Here is a 25,319-nt window from a genome sequence, read left to right on the forward strand (position 1 = left end):
TCTCTGTATCATCAGATGAGCCAGGCCAGCATTCATTAGTATGAGTAAATAAAACTAAAGATTTAACGTTCCCCTGTGGGGCTCCAGTGTCGGTGGTAATGGTGGGCGATACTTATCTTATTTATCACTCTATGATCTATCATTGAAAAAGGACTCAACCCTTATGATGGCTGCGCTGTTCACCTTTTTCTGTGACCACCTTTGCATTGTGAAATGCAGATGGAAAGTCCATTAACAGAGCACATACATATGTTTTTGTTTTGGTTCAGATGATAGTGTATTACATGCACTATGTACTCTTCCTTCTTGTGGGTCCAGTTTTTTCTTGCATGTCATTGAGAACACCATTCTCTCATAATAATCATTTGAAACCCGTGGTTGTGACGTTTTTGAAGCAGGAACTATTGATGATGGCTTCCAGGCTCTGGGAACACACTTCTTCCCTCCACCCTAACAGTTAATCCATCAGGTCTGGCTGCTTTTCTAATATTGATCTTTCTAAAACTTTGAGTGCTGCAATCACTTGCTGGTCAGGGTTAAGCCGTTCCCTAATTCAGATGCGTTGAAGTGTGATCCTTCAAACCTCCCATAGAATTTATTCAATTCTTTCATCCCCACAAAACCTTTAAGTCACTTTCCCCTCTCTTGCCCTATCACTGTGTACACTCCCTGCTCCATCTGTGTTAAGTTATCTTTCACTCTATGTTCTGTCTAGACACCTCATCATCACCCAATGATGACGAGGTGTTTGTTTGTTGGTACAAATCCTCAGAGTAGCATACAGAGCACTGCAGTGGCCCACTGCACTCATGGCTGGCTCATTTTTACATCATGACTCAGAGGTTGCAAGCTTCCACCTTCAAGCCAAAATGATTAATCTATTTATTAGTTAGCCTGCTGGCGTCCACCTGCTGGTAGGCTGTTCTTTCCATCTTCCCACCACCTGTTTCCCACCACCACATGCACAGGTGCTGAGTTTTTCACACCTCTCAGGTCCTGCATATTGCCATGCTGCTTGTCCTGACTCTGTGCTGCACTGCGTGCTCGCCATCCTCTTGCGATTAGCTGCTACATACAGATATCTGTGAATTATCATCCTTTGAAACCCCAAACTACAGAATAAATTTACACTCAGTCCAGGAGGAATTTTGTTAACCAAGCTCTGTGTATATTTCTCAACACTTGGACCCCCTCCCTGGTTTTTCTGGCTGTCCCCCTCCTGCTACCCGCGGGAATACCCTCATACCTGGATCTGAACGGGGTCTGGCTGCGTTTCCTCAACAGCCTTCTGATTGCGTCTGCCCAGCCTTGCCTTGGCTGCAGTTCCTCCTGACAGCTTCTGTGGTTGGAGATTTAATTTTAGCCTGGCTGCCGAGGACAAAACATGACTGCACAAAGCATTTTACTAGAGAACCTACATTATAAGAAGTAAAAGAAAACATTTTATTTATTAGGATAATGTGGATTTCCCTGTAACAAACTAAAGAGAGGTACTATCTGTTGGCTTAAAACTTTGATCACAGTAGCTCAGCTGAATTGATTATCATATCCCAGATCTCCAGAGGACAGATCTTGATGATTTTGGTAACTCCCTGACTTTTATATAGCACCAGTTTGAACTCAAAACCATTGTTGACACTATGCAGGTACAACACCAACAATTATAAAAAGGTAAACATTCTTTAAGATCATCTTTAAGATGTAGTAGTGTAGAAATAATTTAGACAAGCTGCACATTTTTCAGCAGGGTTGAGGTCCAAAAATAGCTACTGGACACGTATGTCACTCCTGGTGTTCTAAAGCGGTGACAGGTTTATTTTAGCACTGATAACTGGAAATAACCGTTTTCTGTATGACTCTATCAGTCTGTCACATCATAGTGGAAGAATTCTGGCCCACTCCTCTTTACAAAGTTGCTTCACTTCATTAAGAATCACAGGCAGTCATTTATGCACAGCTCCGTTAAGATCTCTCCACAACATTTCAATCAGATTGAGGTTTAGACTTTGACTGGACCACTTACATTTTTCAGCAGTTCTGCTGTAGATTTGTCGCTGTTTCGTTGTCCTGTCCCAGTTTGACCCGAGCTTTAGCTGTCAGACAGATGACCTCACATTTGACTTTAGAATACAGAGGATTTCATGGTCGACTCAATGACTGTGGCTGTAAAACAAGGCGTACTCATCACTCCTCCACCACCGTGCTTGACAGTTGGTATGAGGGGTTTGTGCTGATGTGCTGTATTTAGTTTTTGGCAAGCATCTCCACTTTGGTCTCATCTGCCCAAATGAAATTTGTTCAGATGAAGCCATGCTGCCATGTTCTTTTTAGACAGAAGAGGCTTTCTCCAGGCAGCCCTTTCTAACAAGCCATACTTTTTCAGTCCTTTTCTAAATATACTGTCATGAACTTTAATATTTAACATGTGAACTGAAGCCTGTAGAGTCTAACATATAGCTCTTAGGTGATTTGCAGTTTCTCTGAACATTGCACAATCTGACCTTGGGGTGAATTTGCTGAGATGTCCACATATGAATGACGGACTTGTCTGGCCTTATAACCCTTCCACAGCAGCAACAATGTCTTTTTTCCTTGGCACTGAGCTAACACACTGACCTGCTTTTACAGAAGAGCTCAGAGTTACTGCTGATCAGTTAATCAAGTGATGGACGTGATCTGATTATCAGCACCTTACTGTTATGTGTAAGGATGTACAGGACCGTAAATGTTGGTGAGCTCTATACTTAAAGGCAGTCTAGAAAAAAGACATGACGGATTTTGACACTACAGAACTTTACTTGAATTTGATCCAAGTTCATTGTCTATACAGGGTTTTATTTACAAGATCTGAAATCAGGAAAGGGCAAAAACAGAAAAAAAAACAAACACTAGATACAACTGAGGTATTAGCTAAAAGCATTTACAGGTATGTAATCTTTCTAGTAAATATCTATGATGATAAACAGAGATGCAGTGTCTTCTGCTTAAAAAACATCTTTTTTATATATATATCACAACATGAGGTAGGAGAACAGTGTCTCAATTCATGCAAGAACAAAAGTCTCATCACACTGTAGTATTGGCAACATAGTATGCAATGGTCATACACAGACACTGTGTTTTATGTTTCAGAACAGCATCAAGGGAGAAAAAAAGGTTTGTCTTTTTTCCATTTATAACAGGATGTGTATCAACGAAATCAGGGTATTCTTTTTAGTGACCGGCCATCAGTGTGATCAGCTCTACTTAAAAGACTAATTACTGCCTGAAGAAAAGAAAAGAGAAAACAAAGAAATCACACGCCCAACTACAAATCAAACCACCTTCAAACACTTCAAAGGTCAACTTGTAGCCATTTACAAGTTCTCGTCACATAGGTGAATGGTTATGCAAATCTTGCATTCAAATCTGTTCATATGGTAAATAAAACACAGCTCCCGCCACTTTTTTTTTTTTTTTTTTTTAAGTCAGTTGGGCAAAGTTCACACCTGTAAAAACTCTGTACAAACTAGATCCAAGTTCTCATAACACAGCAAAATGCAAAAAGGCCCAGCACGCTCGTTATTATTTAGTCTTTGTTTTTTAAAAATCATTGTGATGTAGTTTTAAAAAGCTAAACAGCGCCCCCATGTGTATAAAATGCAAACTACTCAGAAAGTACAGACTTCCCTTAGATATCTGCTCGTGTGTTGAATTAATATATATATTTATATATATTTATTAATATATATATATATATTGATATATTTTTCAGCTGAAGAGGTAATTAAGTGAATAAAAACTAATACTGATTATATTCTAAGTGAGAAATGACGAGGATAATATATGATCTTAAATCAGGACACAATCGCACATCCAGAGCTACATGAGCAAGTTTCTCCCGTTTCCCTTTTCAAAGCTGCTGTGCTTCAGTCAGACATTGGAGGCCTGCCCAGACACACACATACACTTTCCAAACAAATTAGGCTACAGGTTACACTCTTCATGATCTGACTCTGACTTTATATTCAGCTAGCCTCTGATCCACTCGTGATATAAAACTTGCACACGTTCAATATCCATGCATATGAGCCATCTCAATAGTCTGTGTGTTATGTGCAGGGAAATCTTTTTCTCTTTTTTTTTTGTTCTTTTTTTGTACATTAAACAGACTGATAGTGGCCCACAGATACAAAAAGTAAAGGGGCAGTAAACCATGCAAAGAAAAGAAAAGTTTTCATTTTATCCAAAAAGCATTTTCAATTTTGCTCAGAGGAGAAGGAAGGGAGGAAAAAAGCTTACATTACACAGTAAACAGTCCATTATGATGAAATCCACAAAAAAGTATTTCCATCAGTTCATAAAGAAGGGAGGGGGAGTGTGTAACAAAGCAATATTTTCCTATTTTTTGCCGTTGTCCTGCATCGCATCTCAGTAAACCACGCGTTCCACTCCCCCACATCCACACAAAGTCAAGTTCTCACATTAGTTTTCATGAAGAAAGCAAAAAAGAAAAAGAAACAAACATTGGGGCTGACTGAAGCCTCGGTTCTGATCCAAATATTATAACCTTTTAAGATTATTTATTTATAAGAACAGTTAATATATTAATGACTACTGTATTTACAAAGTGAATATAAATCTTTTAGTTAATACGTTAAATATTTTCTTTCATAATTTCAATAAAGGTTTAAATGGACAACAGTAGAGTGTACATTTGTGGCATGGGGGTTGATTTTTACTGGTTTGTGCACCTGCACCTGCTTTTCTGACTGTCAACAAACCACAACTGCCCGCTTCTTCAGCTCTGTCATCGTAAAGGGAAGCTGTGTGAGAAAACAGGATGGAGCACAGTGGAATGTCTATCAATTTGCATTAATGGCAGATGCATTAAGAAAGAAAAAAAAAAAGCTCAGGGTTTAATCGAGGCAAACCCCCCCCCCCACACACACACACACGCACACACACACGCGCACACACACACGCGCACACACACACACACACACGCACACACACACACGCACAAGCTCGCGCGCTTAACCGGGATCTTCTTAGTGGCAATAAAAAGCGCCTTTGCCTGGCAACTGACACAAAAGTTCTCTCTTCCTCTGGCTGGATGGCTGTAAGCTCTCCTGGGCTCTGACAAAAAAAAAAACAAAGCAAAAACAAAAAAAACGCCACACACCCCCAGCTGATCTGGCGCAGGAGGCGGATGGACGGGCTGTGTGAGCGAGTGACTGTGGGAGAGGGGGCAGAGAGGGAGGCGCTGGCTGGGAGATCCTGTACAGTCTGGCTCGGGGGTGGGCAGAGGGCCTCAGACAACAGCAGCTGCCCCCGATTCTGACGGCACACAAAAAAGAAGAAGAAAAAAAGCCTCCCTCGGTACCGCCGGCAAACGGGCCACCCAGCCTGCCGCAGGGGTGAGGTGGGAGGTGGGGGTTGGGGGTGGGGGGTGGGGGTGGGGGGGGTAGTGTGCGCCAGTCCTCTGGGCCCTCAATCCTTCCCGCTCTCTCTCCCTGCCTGCCCGGTCCTGTTTGTTCAGTCAGGCAGAATAACGGAAAGCAGGACCCAAACCACCCTGGACTAACTGCATTCACCTGTGACCCACTTCTCACATGCAAGCAGGGTGGGGATACAACTGTCTGCTAACAATAAAGAAGCCTGAAAGCAGAGGGGCAGACTACAGCTTTGATCATCTGCTGGGAACTCCGGGGCCATTGTTCTGCCTGAATGCCTGCACTGCACCGACGCGGTCGAGTGTGTGCAGGCACGTAAGGATGTTGCATGAACTATAGTAACACGGCGCGGCTACCACACGTGAGGGCTCTGCCTTTCTTCTTTCAGCTCGACACGGCCCCCGTGTCCAGACGCATTCCTTTCCCAGAGGGATCTGAAGGGGGGGGGGGCCCGCAAAGAGTGCACAACACTGTTAGTGAGCTTCTTCAAGCCGAGCCTGAAAACAGCAGTGTTTCCTGTCTAGCCTGAAGATAGACAGGCTAGAGGTGAAAAAATAAAAACATAATAATACACAGTGTTAAGGAGTTTCCGAGCAGAGGACAATGATGGAAGGTGTGGGCTCTTCAGAGGAGATGCGGGGCAGCTGGCGGTTCATCTAGCAGACTGTTTGGTCTACAACAGGAGAGCCCAGGTGGCCCAGCAGAGAGAGGAGAAAACCAGTCTGTCGCTAGGAGCAGCTGTAGTGCAGGAAACACTACTCCCTAGCTAGCTACCTTATAGAGATCACACCCCAAACCCCCAAAACACTCATTTCAAGTTCAGCATCACTATTGGCATATTTTCATGAGGTCCATTTTTTTTCTTTTTTCTTTTTTTTTGTACAGTAAAGGTCTTTGTCCCCCATAAAGACTCAATGTTTTCGCATGTTACACAATGTAATAAAATGTCCGTGCAGTTTCCTGCGGTCGCTGGTACTTGGGCTTTACATACAGAAAGACAGAGTAGGGGCACGGGTCAGGTGGCGCCATGTGTCCAGGAGCACTGGCCGCTGTGCCAGGTAGTAGCGTGATGTGACGTCCACAAGGAGCAGCGAATCTGTATCCGAAATCTCAAAGTTATTATTAGCTCCAGAAACCAGTAAGCAGGAAGGTAGGGTCGGAGAATATGGATTGGAGAACAGGGAGGGTCGGGGTGGGTTATAGTGAAAGATTGAGTTGGTCTTCAGTGGACCAGTCTCCAGTCTGTGAAGCAGCTATTTGTTCAGTAAAAACTATAAATTAAACCCAACATACATGCCCAAAAACCTTTAAATACTGTTTAAAGAGAGGAAAGTGAAAATTAAAACAAACAAACAAACAAAAAAAACACTTTTTTTTTTCCTTTTTTAAGTGATCATTGAATTACAAAAACAAAAGTCAGTCCTACACTAAACAAAAGGGGAGCGTAATGCACAACTTCAAATCAGCCTGAGGAGATGTGACGCTCCTTTCAGCTTTGGGCTGATCTGTTTGTGTCTGTACACTTGGCGGGTGATGAGGAAAGGAATGAGGGGAGGCGCCCGGAGGGGCGGCAGTTACTTTTGGCCAGCCGCTGGGGCCTCTGAGCAGGGTGGGGAGTGGGCGTTAGGGGGTCCGGTGGAGGGAGTAGGAGGAGGAGAGGGGCTGCCTCCCATCGTGCCAGACTGGGCCATCTGCTGCTTCAGCTGGGCGATCGTGCGCTCCAGCTTCTCACGCGCCTCCCGCTCCATGCGCAGCTCCTCCTGCAGCTCATGCCGGTCGGCCTCCGCCCGCTCCAGCCTCTGACGCAGGTCGGACAACTGAAAGGAGACACGGAGACAAGAGGCCACATTAGTCTTACACATTTCCACATCTAATAGTAATCTGTCAACAGTCTTCATTTCAGATTTTTCTTAGCAGGCCCGCAACTGTTCATTCCTCTGCAGACTACTTTGGTCGTAAATATTTAAAGAAATGTTCCCAACAAATAATTAACTAAAGCCCAAGATGACATCATCAAATTGCTGTGGCTTGTTCCGGCAACAGGCCAAAAAGCAGTAAAATCCCCATAATCAGGCAGGTGTTAACCATCAAAAACAAACCAACAGAGACCCTGCATTTAGACACATAGCTGGCTCAGAGGCTTTTACAACACACACTGCAAAGTGGTGCAGACAGAATAACTACTGGTGTGTTTTGAGAGCTCTTCAACCATCAGTCAAAGTAACCATTTATTGTATTTTTTTTCCTTTTAGCAGTAAACAAAGGAATGTGCACCAAACCTTAAAAAAACAACAACAAAAAAAACCCATGTTGAACTCTCAGAGCCACACAGAAATACGCACACCCGTTCTCTTAACAGAGGGACAGCTTGATGCCAGAGGCAGGAGGGGGAAGAGCTCAGGCCGATGTAACAGAGATTAGGCGTCTGAGTATGTGCTCCGCACAGAGACTCACACAGAATCACAGTAAATTCTTTCTATTTGACTGGTACGTTTAATAAGAGCAGCTCCAAATAGTTTTACCTAAAAACCTGATTTACTCATGACTCTAGTAATTACAGATCCAAAGATAAATGTTTGTACATCCATGCCGATGAAAATGAAAAGAGAACTAATTGTAAATGCTTAGCGAGCTCAACTTTAATATTAATATGCAGAGTGCTGTGCTAAAGTGTGCTTTGTTTGAGTCCCACTGGAGCGTTGCAATTTTAATGTCTTTAAGATAAAAACGCCATATGTTAAGTGATGCAAGCCAGTGAACACACTTTATGTCACGGAGATTCACTCTGATGCAAAAGTCTGTGCATGCATGTGTTCCCCTGTAAGCCCGTACCTGTGCTGTGTAGTGGGCCTCTTGCTGGCGCTGTGCCCCTGGCTCGCAGGCGCAGGCCTGCTGTCGGAGCTGCTCCAGACGGGTTTCTAGCTCCAGCTGCTCCTGGCGGGCCTGGCTGAGCTGCCGTGCCTGCTCGCTGTGCACCGCCTCCAGCTCGCTGCGCAGCTCATGCTGCTCGGCACTCAGCTCCCGTAGCCTCGCTGCTTCGCCACCACGCAAAGTCTCCAGCTCCTGGAAGCACAAAGAAAAAGTCACATTTCAGTGACTCCTGCAAATGGTAAATGGACCAATTCTTATATATAGTCTTTCTAATATTCACACTCTGATGAAATTTGGGGTCCAGGAACTTGCAAGGATACTTTAACATGCAGGATAGAGCAGCCAGCAACCTTCCGACTACTACCTGCTCTACACTGCAAAAACTCAAAATCTTACCAAGAGTATTTGTCTTATTTCTAGTCAAAATTATCTCATTACACTTAAAATAAGACAGAATCAGCTAAAGGGCAACATTTCAGTAAGCTAAAGGAACTTGTTTCAAGACAGTAAATCTTAAAACTAGAAAAAAACTAAACAATTTTCACTTGTTTCATTGGCAGATTTTTTTACTTAATACAAGATATTTTAGCTTGAAATAAGTGAAAAAATCTGCCAATGAAACAAGTGAGCCAACAAGTTAGCCCTTTAGCTGATTCTGTCTTATTTTAAGTGTAATGAGATAATTTTGACTAGAAATAAGACAAATACTCTTGGTAAGATTTTGAGTTTTTGCAGTGTACCGCCACATTACAGAAGCTCCACAAGGAGGCCGTTTGCTTCAGTTTGCTTACATTTTATTTCATTTTGTCACCGATACTCTCTAATGGTGGCACCTCATTTTAGATTACAAATGCAATTTTCTCCAAATCCCATTAGTGGAGAACATAATTCAACTGTAGATACAAATGTCACCATAATCTAGGTCAACTCCGTTTCCATGCATCCAAACTGAAATGAAATCCAGTGGTTTAATAATACGCTAAACGAGTGAAACACTGATTTATATGAACTGTTCTGCTGACTTGTGTTAAAAACTAGTGGAACAATCTGATACCGACACGTTCCACATGATGGGAGGGAGTAATCGAGGGGGTTGGTGGAAGGTGAAGATCACCTCCACATCCACATCAAGGACACTTCTAATAGGCGGAAACAGTTATCGCCTCACTGATCTCGGCCTCGTTTATCTTTCCGACCACCGACTCACCATTTCCAGCTGCAGCTGCTTGTGCAGGGTGGAGTTGAGCTTCTCCTGCTGCCTGCTGTACATCTGCATGATCTCCACAACAATCCTGTCCTTGTCATCCTCCAGCCCCCCCACCGCTGCCACAGCGCCGCTCGTGGCAGAGCTCAAGTCCTTAGCCGCTACGTCCATTACCGATGACAACAGCGACGCAGGAGGAGGACGGGGAGGAGGAGGGGTGTGGGCGGTGATGTGGGTGGCTTTCTTGTAGCCTGGGCTGCTCATCTCCATGGAAACTGCCTGGGTTTGGCATTCCCTCTCGGTGGCCGAGTCAGCAGCAGCACATTGGGATTTGGCCTCCCCGGCGCCAGCAGCAACAGCAGGCGACGCGTGAAGATCTGAGGAAGGAGGGAGATGAAGAAGATGAAGGAAGAAGTTAAAAAAAAGAAAAAGAAGTATGGTGGGTGAAAGACAGGAAGTGCGAGCCGTGCTAATGCACACTGCCACCCACGCTTAGTAACACCCTCGCACAACCTCATAAACGCCTGCACTTCTTCCTCAGCACCGGCGCACTCACATAGCGCACAAGTATGGCTCGGCAACAGCCGACGAACCAAACACTCGCCCACAAATTTTCTGTGTGTTTGCCCTCAGACGCATGCAGAATAGAGAGGAATAAAGGGCCATGTGTGGGAGCCGCACTGCTCTGCGTGGGCTCCTCCACTGTTCAAACCCTGGCTTGTTCCCTCACTGCGGCCTGTGAGGAGGAGCATCATGGGAAACAGTGGGTAGGGAGGTAATCTCTGGCAGTATCGTAATTTAATTTGATTCCAATCGCTTAAAAGAGAAGGAGAGGACTAGTTTCAGCTCTAGTTCAGTTCCAGCTGACCTGGTTTTAATGTGGGTGACTGGCTAATAAAGAGGTTAGAGTTATTTAAGCACCTCTCTGACAGCTTCCTGTGAGAAAACTATGACATGAAAATGTAATTTGAAGTATAACTTGTTTCATAATAACTAAAATTGGTATGTATGTGAGAGCTGGAGAGACATGGAAAAAAAGAATCAGGTGTTGGGCATCTATGGATGTTTAGTGCCCAATGTCTCTTTAGCCACTATGTAGGCTAATAAGAAATAGACCTTGGAGGAAAATGTGCTATTAAGTGTAAAGTCATCAGTATGAGTTAAAAAACAAAAAGCATCAAGAAGCTATAAAGCTAAACAGTGACGCTTAATGTGTTTTCAAATGTGATGTGTGAGTTTCAGAATTTCCACAGCACCAGTGTTTAACGATTCTCTAACTTACATTTTTGATTCTGTGGAGTTAGAATTTCATTTTTTTGAATCTCCCTCAGGCTTGGTGAAAGAAACAAAGACTTGCTGTACTTCCAAATTCGTTTGCACATCACTTATCCACTGAGGTCAAGGTTGTTCATTTGTGGAGTTCTTACAAAACAAAGCTGTGTTTTTAAGGTGGAATTTTTTAAAAAGCAGCCTTTCTCCAGCCTCTCTGCAGTAATCTTACTATCCCATAAGCCACGAAGACACTTAACACAAAGGCACAGACTATAGATAGAGTTGTTTTCTTTGTCCAGCAAGACTTGCGGAAAGTGCCCCAGTGTGTTGCTCTGCTGGTCTCAGATTCACTCACAAAATACAAGATAGAGCATGTATCCAGCTGGCACAGTGACACACAAAAAAACAAGTGCACAGATGTAGGTTAGGTATGGCAGTGTGTTTGAACCATAAGCTCACAGACAGACAGAAATGATGATGAAGAAGAAGGTGAAGAACAAGAAGAAGATAATGATGAAGAAGGAGAAATGGTGAATGGTGACAAAGACATGAGGAGAACAGAGGGTAATGATCATGCAGCATGTGCGTGACAGGAAACGGGATGCTCTGTACACAGCATGTTGGACCCGGAGAGGACAATCATTTACTGACTCAAACTGGCTAGTGCATGTGTGTGCCTCCACACACACCCAGATCCATGCTCTGAAGCGCACAAATAACAGGCGTGAGTCATTTGGTGGTAGATCAAAAGGAAATAAACAGAGGAGAGAGAGAGACAACCACAAAAGGAAGAGTGAACGGCACAGATATAACAGGGAGAGGAAGGCATTAAACGAGGGGAGAAAATGTTTAAAAAAAGAAAAAGATGAAGGGGTAGAAGCCTTGAGATGAAAGAGGCAGAAGAAGGAAGTGCAGGAGCAAACGGAGAACCCGCTCAGAGAGCAGGATGTGGAGACAGCTGCCGGGAAGAGAAAGAGGGAGGAGAGATGGACTGGTCGGAGAAGAAAAAGAGGAAAATGCCTGAGAGGAATGAAAGAGCGAGGGAGGGCGACAGCTTGGCAGTCAGACGTGGTGAAATAATGGCATACAGAGAGCATTCCTGTGATTCATCCCCTCTCTCTCTGTGTATATACGTATATATAAAAATATACAGTACACAAACATCTCATTAATGCGGGACAAACATGAAAGCATGCACATGAAAACACACACGAGGAGGTCACGGCCGTTTCCACCCCGCCAACACCGAGGTGCCCCCCGAGTCTTTCTGTGAAGGTCAGCGCATGCTTGTGTGCGCCACTGTCGAGTGCAGCACGTGTTGGCTTGCTGAGCGTGTTGCATGAACATGATGAACATGCATGTCACTTCTGCTCATGCTGTATATATGCACACTGCTCATGCCTGCTATATATACGAGTCATGTATTTTTAGCAGGCATGTGTCAGCCTTGTTTCTGTCTGATGTGCACATGCAAGACTGTAACACTTCATATGTAACGAGACAGCGGTTCTCGAATTGTGTTCTTTGAGACCGTGTGATTATTGTTGCAATATATTGTGTCAGGACTTTGTCTGCACTCATTTAGCTGTACAGAGACCAGCTCTTTTCATTTAGAAATCTTTGTGTGAAAGGGAACACCGAGTCCATTCGTGCAGTTGCAGGATGGTGGGAATTATTACACAAGTGAGCTGGATAACAAAACTCTGAGGTGGGAAAACGGATCAAACCACACAGTGTGACATACCACCTGAAGAGGAAAACTGCTGGTGAAAGTTGTTATGTTACATGTTATGGCCCCAACTGGATGGGCTTGGGATGTCAATAGCACCCAGCCCGAGAGTGAGAAGAAGCTGGCTAATGCTAATATGGTGCTCGGAAACCAACATCACCTTTCTAAGAGAAAAGTAACCTACTCCGATTACCAGCAGTGGCAGAAAGACTGTTTGAACATGTGAGTGAGTTATATGCTAGTGGAACGCAGCTGCATGCTCAGTCCAGATGCATCTGCAAATACAACTTAAAAAAAAAAATAAATAGAACTGCTAATGTATCAGATGGCACTGTGCAAAATATGAGCGGTTATTTTGCACAGCTGTGAATATGGCTCATTTTTTTAGGGCAATTTTGATGACACAAAAATGTTTGAAAACTACTGTAACAAGCAAATATCGTGCGTGCTGAGGGTTTGTGGAAAGCGTTTATACGAGCACTGGTTTGACAACTTCCAGCTAGAAAATAGTGGAACACACCTTTCTGAGAGATGAATATTAACATACTCCATGTAAATGTTGTTTTTTGTCTTGTTAAAGCCAGCAAAAGTCTGAATGTGCATGTGTGTGCCTCCAGTCAGTTTTTTGCTTTTTAATTAGTCAAAGTCCAAGTAACTTTCCATCTTCATGTCTGACACTGTTAATTAAAGAAAGACGATCTGTGTACAGAAGCTCTTCCTCTACCTGCCCACTCACGCTGGGTTCTGCAGCTAGACTCCGTGTCTCTGCAGATGTGCAGCTCTTATTAACTGCTGGAGATCTAAGGCCTGTTATTAAATGGATACACTAGAAGCAATTTCCTGCCTTTTGGCCCATTATCGGCTCTGCCATTTTCAGCTTTTCACTTGAACATAATTACAGAGCGTCAGCTGTTCCTTTTAATTTCACAAGAAGGTCAAGTAAGAAAGGGTATGATCTTATTTGTTGTTCTATTTGGCTGATTTGTATGGTTTCCAAAAAGCATGATGAAGTCAGATTATCTTGGCAGCTTTGTGTCGGAGGAAGTCGCATCATCTCTGATCAGATTTTTCTTCTCGTTTACACGACAACAAACATGTTCCTGCCCTGCTTATCCAACATCAAATCCCTTGGGCAGAGGGCAACAATAACATGGTCACTGATTTATTTCTAATCCTAATTTGAAGACAAGATTGTGTATTTAAGTGGTTATAGCGTGTATGTTTAGCCATTAAAAAGCTTTACACGCGTCTTTGCTGGTTAATAATTCAGCTCTGCTGGGTGTATTATTACTGACCCATTGGCGGCTCGTCGTGGCCCAGCACTCTGCGACTGTAGTGGTGTTTGAGCAGTGCGCTCAGCATCTCGGGGCTCATCTCCGCCTCCCTTCGCAGTGACACATTGGGAGCCACCATCTTATCGTATGTGTACATGTAGTAACTGGAAGAAACAGAGGAAAAAAAGCAGGCATTTAAGCACTCAAATAAACATCATCTGTTTAAATCATTTTGAATCAATTCACAATTTTCTTCATTAACACCAACATTTGTCTGGTTTCTAAATATGTAAGGACTGAATTAAGCATCTGTTCTGTGCTCTTTTATTCTAGGCATACAGGAACTAGCGCCACCTTTCACATAATCTTGTCTTTGAAGCGATAATCGTAACAACAAATTATTGACTCTGCAGCTACTTTAACTAATGTGGCGTTTGCTCTAGCCCAAAGTAAAAGGACGCTGGGAAGGCTGCAAAAAAAAAAATCAAAAAAAAAAAAATCTCTGCCACATGTTTACAGGATCTCAGCCTAAACACATCTTTTGCGTATCACAGATGTTCAGGTAGTGGATACAACTGGGAGAAAGAGAGATTGTGCTGTGAGATACTCCCAGGCCACTAAACCAACACTATTTCATGATGCATGGTGGGAAGGGAAGTTAAAGAGAGGGAGAAAAAGAAAGAGGAGGAGAAGAGAGGAGCTTTGAACCCCTCCCCCATCAGCAGCCGCCTCCAGACAGGGCTGAGGCTGAAACAGTGAACTAGGTTAAGAATCGCAGCTCAGTGGGACTCTGTGCTTCGTTTTCTTCCAAAGCAGACACACAAGGCTTGGTCTGTCTGCTCGCCTGAATGAAAACCACTCCTCCACATGAAACGGCTCAGAAGCGACTGAATAATGTAAGCCTGGCTTGTATGTGACAAGTGTAGCACTAATGGATGTTTGTGGCAATCCAGATTCGACTTTAAGTGCTGCGGATGTCTGGCACGACATCCAACTGTTAGGGCGCTGCATTATTACCAACTCTGGGATGCAAAAGACACACTGCAAACTGGTCTTGACTGGTTTGTACGTGTAGCAGTCATGTGATGCTGGCAGGTGACCAGAGCTATAATCCCTCCAATTTGTCTGGCCTGGAGTCTGCAGGCCTCCACGCAGTCAGTAAGTCAAAGGCAGTCACATGTAGCTATGGCTTTAATCTGGGTCAGATTACTGTGAGCCACATCTAAACAAGAGCTGGTGTCCCCTGGGGATGGAGAGATGGAGGGAGATGCAGAGGGCTTGGAAACGAAATGAGGAAGGAGCGAGTGAGGGAGAGGAGGAGGAGACGAGGGAGTGCAGTCACAAGAAATTAAAAGAAGAGGAAGAAACCGAAGTCAACACAAAACTTAAAAACATACACCTACAATATCTGGCATGGAGAGTCTTCTCTCTTCTCCGGGTTTTTACAGATAACACCAGGCCATCTGGCACAGATTCAGGTATCGATAAGTCCTTAAATAACTGCAGCTTTTAATTTTGTCTAGGACAACCAAGTAAAACTTGACCAACTTTAAAGTGAATACCACTTGTCTCCTTCAGCAAGATTTAATAGGGTTCTCTACACTGGAAAAATAAAACAATCTGAGGGGCAACAACTGCTCCATTCATTGATTATGCAAGTTAATATTCATACTTTCAGACATTTCAAATTTTTGAACAAAGTCCAAAAATTTTCTAATTACCGGAAAACTCCTCACACATGTTGATTTCCTGCTTTTCTTTCTTTTATATGAAAACACACAGAATATGTTTATTCATGCAGCACACGGTATTAAAGGCAGCCCACTGCAGGCTATTGAAATTTCAGAGATGAAACAACTAATCAAGGGAAGAATCTTCTACATCTTGCAACATCTCTAAAACCACCAAATAAAAGTGGCATTAAGCTTGAGATGGTTAATTAATGCTGTTTATTAACAGGAAAATATTCTGATAATCATCATTTATCAAACCGGAATGCCACACGCTCTCTGCTTCTCGACTCTGCTTTATATCTTTGTTGGAGAAATTTGATCTCTTTGGTGCAGTGGAGATCAGAAATGTGATAGTTACAAGCCTCTAAGCTTTTACTGGAATAACTGACTTAGGGTTAATAAGGTGTAGTACCTGGGATGGACCAGGGTGGGGTGTCCTGGCTCCTCCTTGATTTCTGAGAAAAGCCGGTTGAACACAAGAGTCGGTGGAGATGCTTTCCCCTGTTGGAAACACAAACAAATAGATAAATGTGACACAAAATGACAAAAACAAAACTGCACATCTTCCATCCTGATCTACTGATTGGTGCACAGCCTTCACAGCGCATTAGATAAATTATTACAAAAGCATTCAGATGCATGAACATGCACACACACATGAATACGTGGAGAAAGACAGCGGGAGGAGAAAGAAATGTGCTGCACGTGGCGCTCTTGGAGCCATAATATAGTTAATATGCATGCATACATGTGAAAGGGGGATCATCCATCAGGCATCAGTTGAGACACTGGGCACGTGCATGTGTGCGCACGAGTCAGAGAAAGAGATAATCATGATAAAGCTTCTTCCCTGCATGTAAAGTCGGCGGGGGTGGGGGCAAGGAGCAGAGCAGCTTGGTAGCTACACAACAGAGGAGAAGCGTGCCGCTATGAATGAGTAAGCAGGGGGTGTGTCTGTCAGTGGTGGTTGGGGGTTGGGGGTTGGGGGTTTGGGGGGGGGCACCTGAGCGTGGAGGAAGGGGGAGGAAAGGAATGGGAGAAGGTGTCACAGGGTCACAGGGAGGGAAATGACAACTGACCTTCCTCGCTGGGTCAGCATCAGCCAACTTGTCGCCAGTGGAGCAGATATCTAACGAGGGTTTCCTCACCTGGCTCTCTTCCTCCACAACCTTCTGAAAACAGAAGGACAGAGAGATGCTGGTTAAATAGACGAGCAAAGACACCCCAAGGTTAAATACAGCAGAGAGAGAGAGAGGGAAAGACACAGACGTAGCGCTGCACCGAATACATTTGTTGGAATAGTCTGAACGACTTAAAATGAGCATATCTGTCAAGAGGTGAGAATGAGAGGAAGCACGAGGAGAGGACAGAAATTACACCTGGCGCGCAGACGCAAAAGTGGAAAGATGGAGACAAATGGCACTTAAAGGATAGGAAATGGAGACAAATGACACTCAAGATGTAAAGGATGGATACAAATGTGTGTAGAAGTAAGTGAACTAGCCTGAGCTGGCTGTGAGGAAAACGAAGGCGGCGAGGAAACGGATAAGCCGAGTGTCGCCTATGACTAAAACAGAAAAAAAGCCTAGCTGAGAGTTGACTGTTGCTACACGCTTCTGAGCGTGTCAGACATCGGCATACATGCAACGCAGCTGGAATAAAACACGCGCTGTACAGGAAAATGTACGTTTGTGATTCCTGTGTCAGCGTCATACCCTCGGAGGATGTTCAGTAAAAACTGTCTGCTGCCTCTAGTTTTGTCTATCTCACCGTTTTGTTTTGGGTTGGCTTTTTTTTGCGCATATATCCAGGTCACGCTCAGCGAGAGGCCACAAGCTGATGTAGCTGATGCTTATCTGTCACAGGCAGGCCTGACACACATGCTCCATGCATTTCACAAACACGGTCTACCTAACTGACAGGTAACAGAGACAGCAGAGGAACAAGAATGCACAGCATCGCAACGCAAGCCGTTAGTTAGCCCACAGCGACCGACAGACAGCGGATTGAGAAGGGAGATGCAGGGAGAAGAGAGATGGTAAGAAGAGGAAGGAGACGAAAGAAGAAGGGGAAGAGAAAAGTGTGAAAGCAGCGAGCAGAATGAAGATAAAGTTAAAGAAAGCATCAATAATTGACTTAGTACCCTTTTAAAGCCCGCTATAAAACGTTTATCCACAAAACGCAGACACACAAGCTCTCAGTGAATAATAAACAGGCAGCTTTTCATCAGCTGGACTAAAGGATTTTCCTCTGTGCTGTACCGGCTAAGAGCTTGTGTCATTACCAGCGCTAAACAGCCTCAGAACAATGCCAGCAAATAACTGTGACAGCCACGCATTAGCCGCTTATCATTTATACCGGTCCAGGAGCAGCCTCATTCAGCAGCTTAAGCATGTATTATTTACAAAAAACACAATTATTCACCTGTTACATATTCCACGAAGCACACATTATCATTTTTATTTATCTATTCACTTTCTGTTTCGCTACCTACAGAAGCCACAGCGTCTTTCTTAAAAGAATACATGTGGCCCTCGAAGAATTGATGTGACACACAGATAACTCTAAATGCCATCTTACTTGCACAGAACAGTCGATACCAACATCTATTTTTAACTGCAATTAATTCACCGCAAGTGAATGTGACCTCTGACTTTATGTTTCTCTCTGTACCTACACCTCAAATCACAATTTCTATACGCATCAGCAAAAAAAACAAAACAAAAAAAACTAGTAGTAGTGATTTGCGTGAGAGTTTTTCTAAACTGTATGTAGGGGGATAGTCCCTTATTTACAAGGCCATGCATGAATGAGCATGTGCATGCAAATGTTAAAAGGCTGGAGCAGTATGTGTGAGCCAGGTGTGGCCGTGAGACTGTGTGTATACAGACGGGACCTCGATCATTTGTGAGTGCTTGTGGTTGGTGTGTTTTTGCTTTCTGTCCCCCCCCCTTTTTTCCCCTTCCAGCACTGCAGCACTGAGTGGAGGAGGGGGGAGGGACAAAGTGAACAGCTCAGAAAGAGAGAGAGGGGGGACAGGGAAGAGACAGAGAGAAGGAGGACTGACAGAAACCACGATGTAACCACTGCAGTGGTGTGGCGGTCTTCACCGGCTGAGTCTGTCCAATGTAAAGAATGGTCTGTGTGTGTGTGTGTGTGTGTGTGTGTGTGTGTGTGTGTGTGTGTGTGTGTGTGTGTGTGTGTGTGTGTGTGTGTGTGTGTCAAACACATAGAGAGGGAGCGCGTGGGCTTAACTGATATTAACGTCAGGTCATACAGAGGTCTTTCATCTGCTTGACCTCTACAACGACAGATGTTTGGCTGCTAAGACGACTGACAGCTCATTAAAGGCTAGGTCTGCACCCTCCTGTGTATGCGTGTGCGTGCAGCTGTATTCGCAAGGACCAATTAGACCTTGGGAGCGAGGACATTACTGGAAAGCGAGGAAATTTTGGCCAATGCTCAGTTTGGGGCTGTTTGAGGGTCAAGACTGTAGGTTTTATGGTTAAGGACAGAGAACAGATTAAGGTCCAGGGTTTTTTCCTCATATCTGACACCAACCAAAGAAGTCTAGAAATTCCACCAAAGGAAAATCACCAGGAAATAAATAAATAAAAAATAACATTTAAACCCATGGCTTTGTTTCATTAGTTTTGTTTTCAAATTTTAAACTACTTATTAAACCGCAGTCCAAAAAGTATCCCAATAAATGTTATCCTATAAAATGTTATAAGAATTAAACCAAAAGGATTATAATTTGATTCAATCTTTGATTTGATCGAGTCATATAAAAGTTTAGAAGGCATGAATTAAAAACAACTTAAGAATTGAATACAAATCACTAGGTCAACCTGCAGTACCTTTACTGCCCTCAGAGAGGCCGCAGGCCACACTTTGGCAATCACTGATATACAGTCTGTGTGACAAATGGAGGTTACATGCATAGTCACCCTTCAAAAGGAAACTCCTGGGGTCTGGGTTTTAGTATAAATGTGAGAAACTCCCAGAAAACACAGTAAAAGAACAAGGCTGCAGGTGGGCCATTACTTCTGTATGTTCTGTATCCACACACAGACCAAACAAACATGCATGTGTGTGCTACACTAATGGCTGCCTGTCTCTCCCAGTGACTCCTGCATACCTGACAGCTGACGGCTTAACGCCCACCACCCACTCACACGCACACACCCCTGCTCATTATTCCTGCTGCTCTGCACTCTCTCTTCCTTAATGAATATGTGCTGGTGTAAACGTTTGCACATTTCGGCACTACTACCATTTTCCTCACCTTCCCACCCCCCACCTTGCTTTATTAAAAACACACCACACTACTACTGGGTCCTAATCTGCAATAACGAAGTACCTCTCTTATCTGGGCTGCCTCTGCGACACACACACACACACACACACACACACACACACGTAACCCCCTTATGTCTCCCGCCCTTTGTCAAGCTGAAGCTCGCCTTATGACAATGTGGATTAGCATTCCACACACTCACTCGGCTGAACTCTGCCCTGTTGATCCTAATCACCAGCAGTCTGCCTGCTGCTGCAGCTTCACGCTGGCTTGTCCCACCACTGTGTAGCTGGATGTAGCCGCAGCCATGTGAACTCACAGTGACCCATTTTTTTCAGCATACGTGACATTTCTGCAGCAGACGCATTAATGGAGTAGAAAGTGGTTTTTCTAATGTGTGTCTGTGTGTCTTTGTAAAGTGCCAGTAAATCAAACAGTAACAAGCGGCACTTTACTACGCAGACACCCATGACTGTACATTAGCATGCACAGTCTGGCAGAGCAAATGTATTTAAGCGATAGCCCTGCATGTATTTCTGCTGTGTTCTTCCAGCAACAAACATCTCGTTTAAACCCAGAGTACCAGCTGGCTTTTTACTCTCCTCAGCTTAAAATGCACAGCAAAGGAGCATTTCAAAGGCAGCATGGCATTCTCCTGTGAGCAGGGAAAAATAAAAGATCCTCTAACTTTGCGCATTTTTGCAGCTGGTTGAGGTTTTTGTTCATTTTTGCTAGAAACAAGATGAAGTAGATTCCATAGCTCGCCACGTTGCCAACGAGCTGCTGCCTGACTGGGGTGAAGGCTGTCAACCTACAAAAAGTTGACAGTGAATTTCTTCATACCTGAGGACTCCAATTCATTTAAGTGAGTCTCCTTCAGCTCATCCTGACAAGACAACAAGAAGAGTGTGCTTTTCCTACTCTTGGTGTAATTTATAAGAAATTTCTATGAACCACATATGAACCAACAGACTGACACACACACACACACACACACACACACAGAGCAAACAAGCCCGAGGTCAAGCGCCGCTCCACTCCTGTCACGTGGACCCACTAAATGACTGCTGTCTCAGTGCATATAAACACACGCGTGCAGTTACTCTTTGCTATAAATACACATCCGGTCCCCATACATGCATAATAAAACACACACCGGGCTTACCCCTCTAACAAACACATACACGTGTGATGGAGCAAACTGGCACTTGCGGTCTCTGTTAGTTAACAAATCTCAGGAAAGTCACAGGTTACTTCAGCTCAAACTTGCACGATAAGCTGACAGAAAACGATTTCAGGAACTTCTTATGTAAAAAGAAGTTACAGTTCATTTTCAGATCCGTGAACTCTACTGGAGTAGGTCTGCAAAACTCGCAGATCAAAATAATCTCTGTTTATCTTATCACGAGCCTCTCTCTGAAATAAGCTGTATTAACTCCTCCTGACTGGCTGCTCTTCGCAAACAGAAGGTTTAGTTGGGCTTGTGTGCTCACAGCAAAAGCCGTGTGAATGCGTGACGACAACAGAATAAAATATACCCAGTGTTTGACATCATACAGAGCCAAAAGTAGAAAATCCTACCTGAAACTGAGTGTTTAGAGCAGTCTGAAGCCTGAGCTTTTGGCTCATAGGGATTATGTGCACATACGCTGACCTCATTATTTCAAAGTCTGACCATGTTTAATGTGAGTGTCCAGCATTGTAACAGTATATACAGAGAAGAAAATAAGAAAAGCATGATGTGTCACCTTTAAAGTAAACCGTCCCTTTCTGTTTTACTGAAAAAAAGAGATGGTTTACGTCATTTTGAGTAATATTTCTCACCATTTTCTAGGGGGAAAAAAAACGATTACTTGCCAATGCAAATAATCATTAGTTGCGATTACCTTCGCTATAAATATTTTGCTCGTTCTTCAGAGAAAACACTACAGATGTGTTAAAACTTCAAAACCCTGCCCAGGATATAAAAAGCTCACACAAACACAACAGCAAGTCTTAACATGCCTGATGGAAAATCTTATCTAGGCCATAATAAAGAGTGTGCAAGCCTTGATCTGACCTTTCATCCCACAGCAGCAGTGTGTTTGTGTGTTATTAAAAACCCTTCTGTGCCCTCACACACACACACACACACACACACACACACACAGCTGGGAACCACTCTCTTCACATCTGCTGAAACCGTGACATCAGTTGCTGGGTATGAAAACTGAAAGAAAACCCAGACGAACACCACAACCCCATTTCAGGGGACGGGAATGTAAGTGCGCCCCCATCCTCCAATCATTCATGTGCCTGGCATTCAGGAGAGGAATGGAGATGGTGAAAGGATAGCAGCAGCAGGAGGAGGACGACGACAAAGTGATGCGGCTTATTCTCCTTTTTCCTCTCAGAGGAGGAAGTGAAAATTGTGTGTGTGCGCGTTTCTTTAGGCAGTGAGATAGCACTAGGAACACACACGTACGCAGACACACTCGGAGAGACAGTCACACCCTGTCTGTTTCTAGACCACATCCTGTACTGCTGTAGTCGTCAACTGTGTCAAAGATCGAGCAAGAGATACATCGTTTTATATACACTTCCTGGCTGAACTGCAAAAACAAGGCACATTTATTTATCTCTGTAAAGTCACTATTTACTCAAAAATCACCAAACGGCTCAGACTTTTCCATTGTTTTGTGATCCTTTAAGTAGGTAGGCACAATGTTTAAAGTACTGTCGAGTGTTTTTATTCACTTCATTTCCCTGTTGTGTTCCAAGGAAACAAAGCTGTCTTCTTTACAACAAATAACTGACATATATTAAAATCTTTCAGCTCTACGAGAGATAACTATCAGCCACAGGGTTCTGGCCGATAGCTGTGCATCCATAGTTTTTAATAGATCAAACAACATACTGTGCATTTGGGAAAATATAGAAATAATCTGTGGTTGCAGCAACACCACTTTCTCTGTGCAGCTCCCACTCGAATCAAAATTTTTTATATCCATCGACCTCCACCGTGGTTTAGCCGCTTATCCCTTTGCCTGCAATTAAGATCAGACAACTGTGGGCCGGTCTTCTGGGTTTGATTTGGGTTTTACTGGGTGCTCTGGTGGTCCCACCTGGCCCCCATACATAGACACAGGCGCTGGAGGGTTTTATATGGAGGTCTTAATCCAGTAAGCCATTTATCCACGGACTGGGAGCCACACTTTGTTTCAGCAGCCAAATCAATAACAGCCCACAAGGGAACCGGGCAGCAAAGTGGGGCAATTAAAGGAATACACTTTTGGTAGCGGCTCTGTGATTAACTCAGCATAGTGAAATGAGATCACTTCGAGGTCTGGCTGTTCGGTTCCTGACAAATGTCAGTTACATTTTAACTTGAGATACTCGGGAGATTGCTCAACTAAATTTTTCATTCACTTTGGCACTGCAACGCCAGATAAGCGGGAAAGAAAACAGAGCAGGGCACACATGAGGACAGGTCTGACAGGTGGACGCTTAGACAAACAGGTGACAGAAGGAAACAGGAAATAAAAAAAGGAGGGCAGCCGAGACAAATGAGGAGACAGAACGACAGCATGTGACTGCGTGTCTGTCTGTGCCTTCCCCCAGACACGCACACACCTGTTCCTCCCTCTTTCCAAACACAAAGGGTAAGACTAAAGCCAGACAAGCACACTGATAAGCATAAGCCAGACCAGTCATGCTCGAGACAGACACACACACACACACACACACACACACACACACACACACACACACACACACCCCCCACAGATAAGAACAGGTTCATTCCCAACTTGCGTTTGGCTTCGGGCCTTGAGTACATTTTTGCGCCACAAAGGCACTCTGTCTAGACAGTCATCACACGCACGTCAAACACACACACACGCGGGTGCACGCACGCACGCACGCACGCACACGCACACACACACACACACACACACACACACACACACACACACAGCTTTTCCTCTCCCTGACAACATGCTGAACTCCTTCCTCTAACAGCTACAGTTCCAGTCAGCCATTTTACAATCCATACACCGCAGCCTTGATTGCGAGAACAAATGGGACCCAGTGGAGAAACGGTTAATGGGCAGTCTATGGCAGAAAATGAAGCGAGTTATAAAAGCCATCTCTCCCCACTAATAAACGCACAATCTACTGTCCACCGACTGTAGCTTTACAGCAGACGGGGGTTTAATTTGGAGAGTGGCAACACTATTTCTCTGGGATCCTTCACATTAAAAAAAAAAAAAAAACTGTTACAATTTTTCTCAAAAAGGCGCCTCTTGAAGCTCGCTCGATCAATTTTTCTATTCATCTCGCTCCCCTCCTTTCTCCGTTTCTCATGTTTCACCGTCAACTCCCAGGCGGCAGCTTCCAGTGTGTGTTCAAAGCAGTGTATGTGGAGGGTTGTAATGATGTTACCTCATGAATGGACAAATTGTCTGACTGGAATACACTATGTCGGCTGCACAGACTAAGGTAATCCCCACCCCCACACCTCACATACATACAGCCCCTGTGACACTCTATATATTATTGTAGAGGGTGAAAAAATACTTCTGGTGAAAATGATTAATTTGCCACTGACTTTTTGGATAATACCAGTTTTCCAGGGTCAAAATGGGAGGGTGATAGCTGACAGAAAACTGGATTTTTCTGTAATCGTATAACCCTTTTAACGAAGAGAAAATGTCAACTACAGTTGAATAAATAACGTTTTTTTTAAAAAGTGCTTTAAAGAGAAAGGTTGCGCCAAACAACATGAAATAGTTTAATCGACCAATCCATAATTCAAAAATACCCTGTGAAACAGATAAACCTGTAGATATCTACCTTTGCTTAAACAAGTGATATCTCACCATTTTGGGCAAAAGGACAGCTCTATTTTGCTCATTTTCAACTCTAGTCTTATTCTTGGACTCCACTAGAGTATCTTTGAATGAGTCAGTCTTATATTGGGTGTTAGTAAAACACATCAGTTCAAGCTTCTATTTTCGCTAGCTTTAAACAAGCTTTCTTCTGATTGGCTGCTCCCAGTAAACAGAAGGTTTGAATAGTTGAGCATTTAGAGCAGTTTAAAGGCTGAGCGTTTGGCTCATAGGGATTGCATGCACAAAGCTCGTACATTGAACATTTAGTCATGTTTATTGAGCATCTAGTACTTTTAACAGTGTCTATGAAAAAAAAAAAATATAAGGAAACGCCTCATAGCTCAAACACCTACAAAAATGTTTGCTGGGTTTCAAATTCTCACCTTTGAAAAAGGTACAGTACATATAAGAAATCCCTTTGAAATCTGGCACACTCAAAGGCATTGTGTGGTTGTTATCCACAGACATTGCATCAGTGGCAAGAAGTACAACTGCATTATGTCACACTTGAAATCATCAGCCTGCGCTACAGTGATTAATAGTGATGAACAGACAGTGTGTGTTGCTAAATAATACAATTTTAGGCATAATCACACGACTGGTTTAGAAAGGAAATATGATTCAGCCTTG

General features: G+C 43.7%; 1 protein-coding gene across 1 annotated transcript in view; it reads right to left on the bottom strand.

Moving 5' to 3' along the window:
- Positions 1-2,776: 2,776 nt before the first annotated feature.
- Positions 2,777-25,319, bottom strand: part of skila (SKI-like proto-oncogene a) — a 36,073-nt gene continuing 13,530 nt past the window's right edge. The window contains 6 exon segments of the mRNA XM_025900680.1: positions 2,777-7,252; positions 8,268-8,498; positions 9,514-9,887; positions 13,807-13,949; positions 15,931-16,019; positions 16,598-16,690. Of these exon segments, the coding sequence (XP_025756465.1) occupies positions 7,010-7,252; positions 8,268-8,498; positions 9,514-9,887; positions 13,807-13,949; positions 15,931-16,019; positions 16,598-16,690 (1,173 nt within the window). The 3' untranslated portion in view covers positions 2,777-7,009.

This window comes from Oreochromis niloticus, linkage group LG18 (genome assembly GCF_001858045.2).
Source record: "Oreochromis niloticus isolate F11D_XX linkage group LG18, O_niloticus_UMD_NMBU, whole genome shotgun sequence".
NCBI lineage: Eukaryota > Metazoa > Chordata > Actinopteri > Cichliformes > Cichlidae > Oreochromis > Oreochromis niloticus.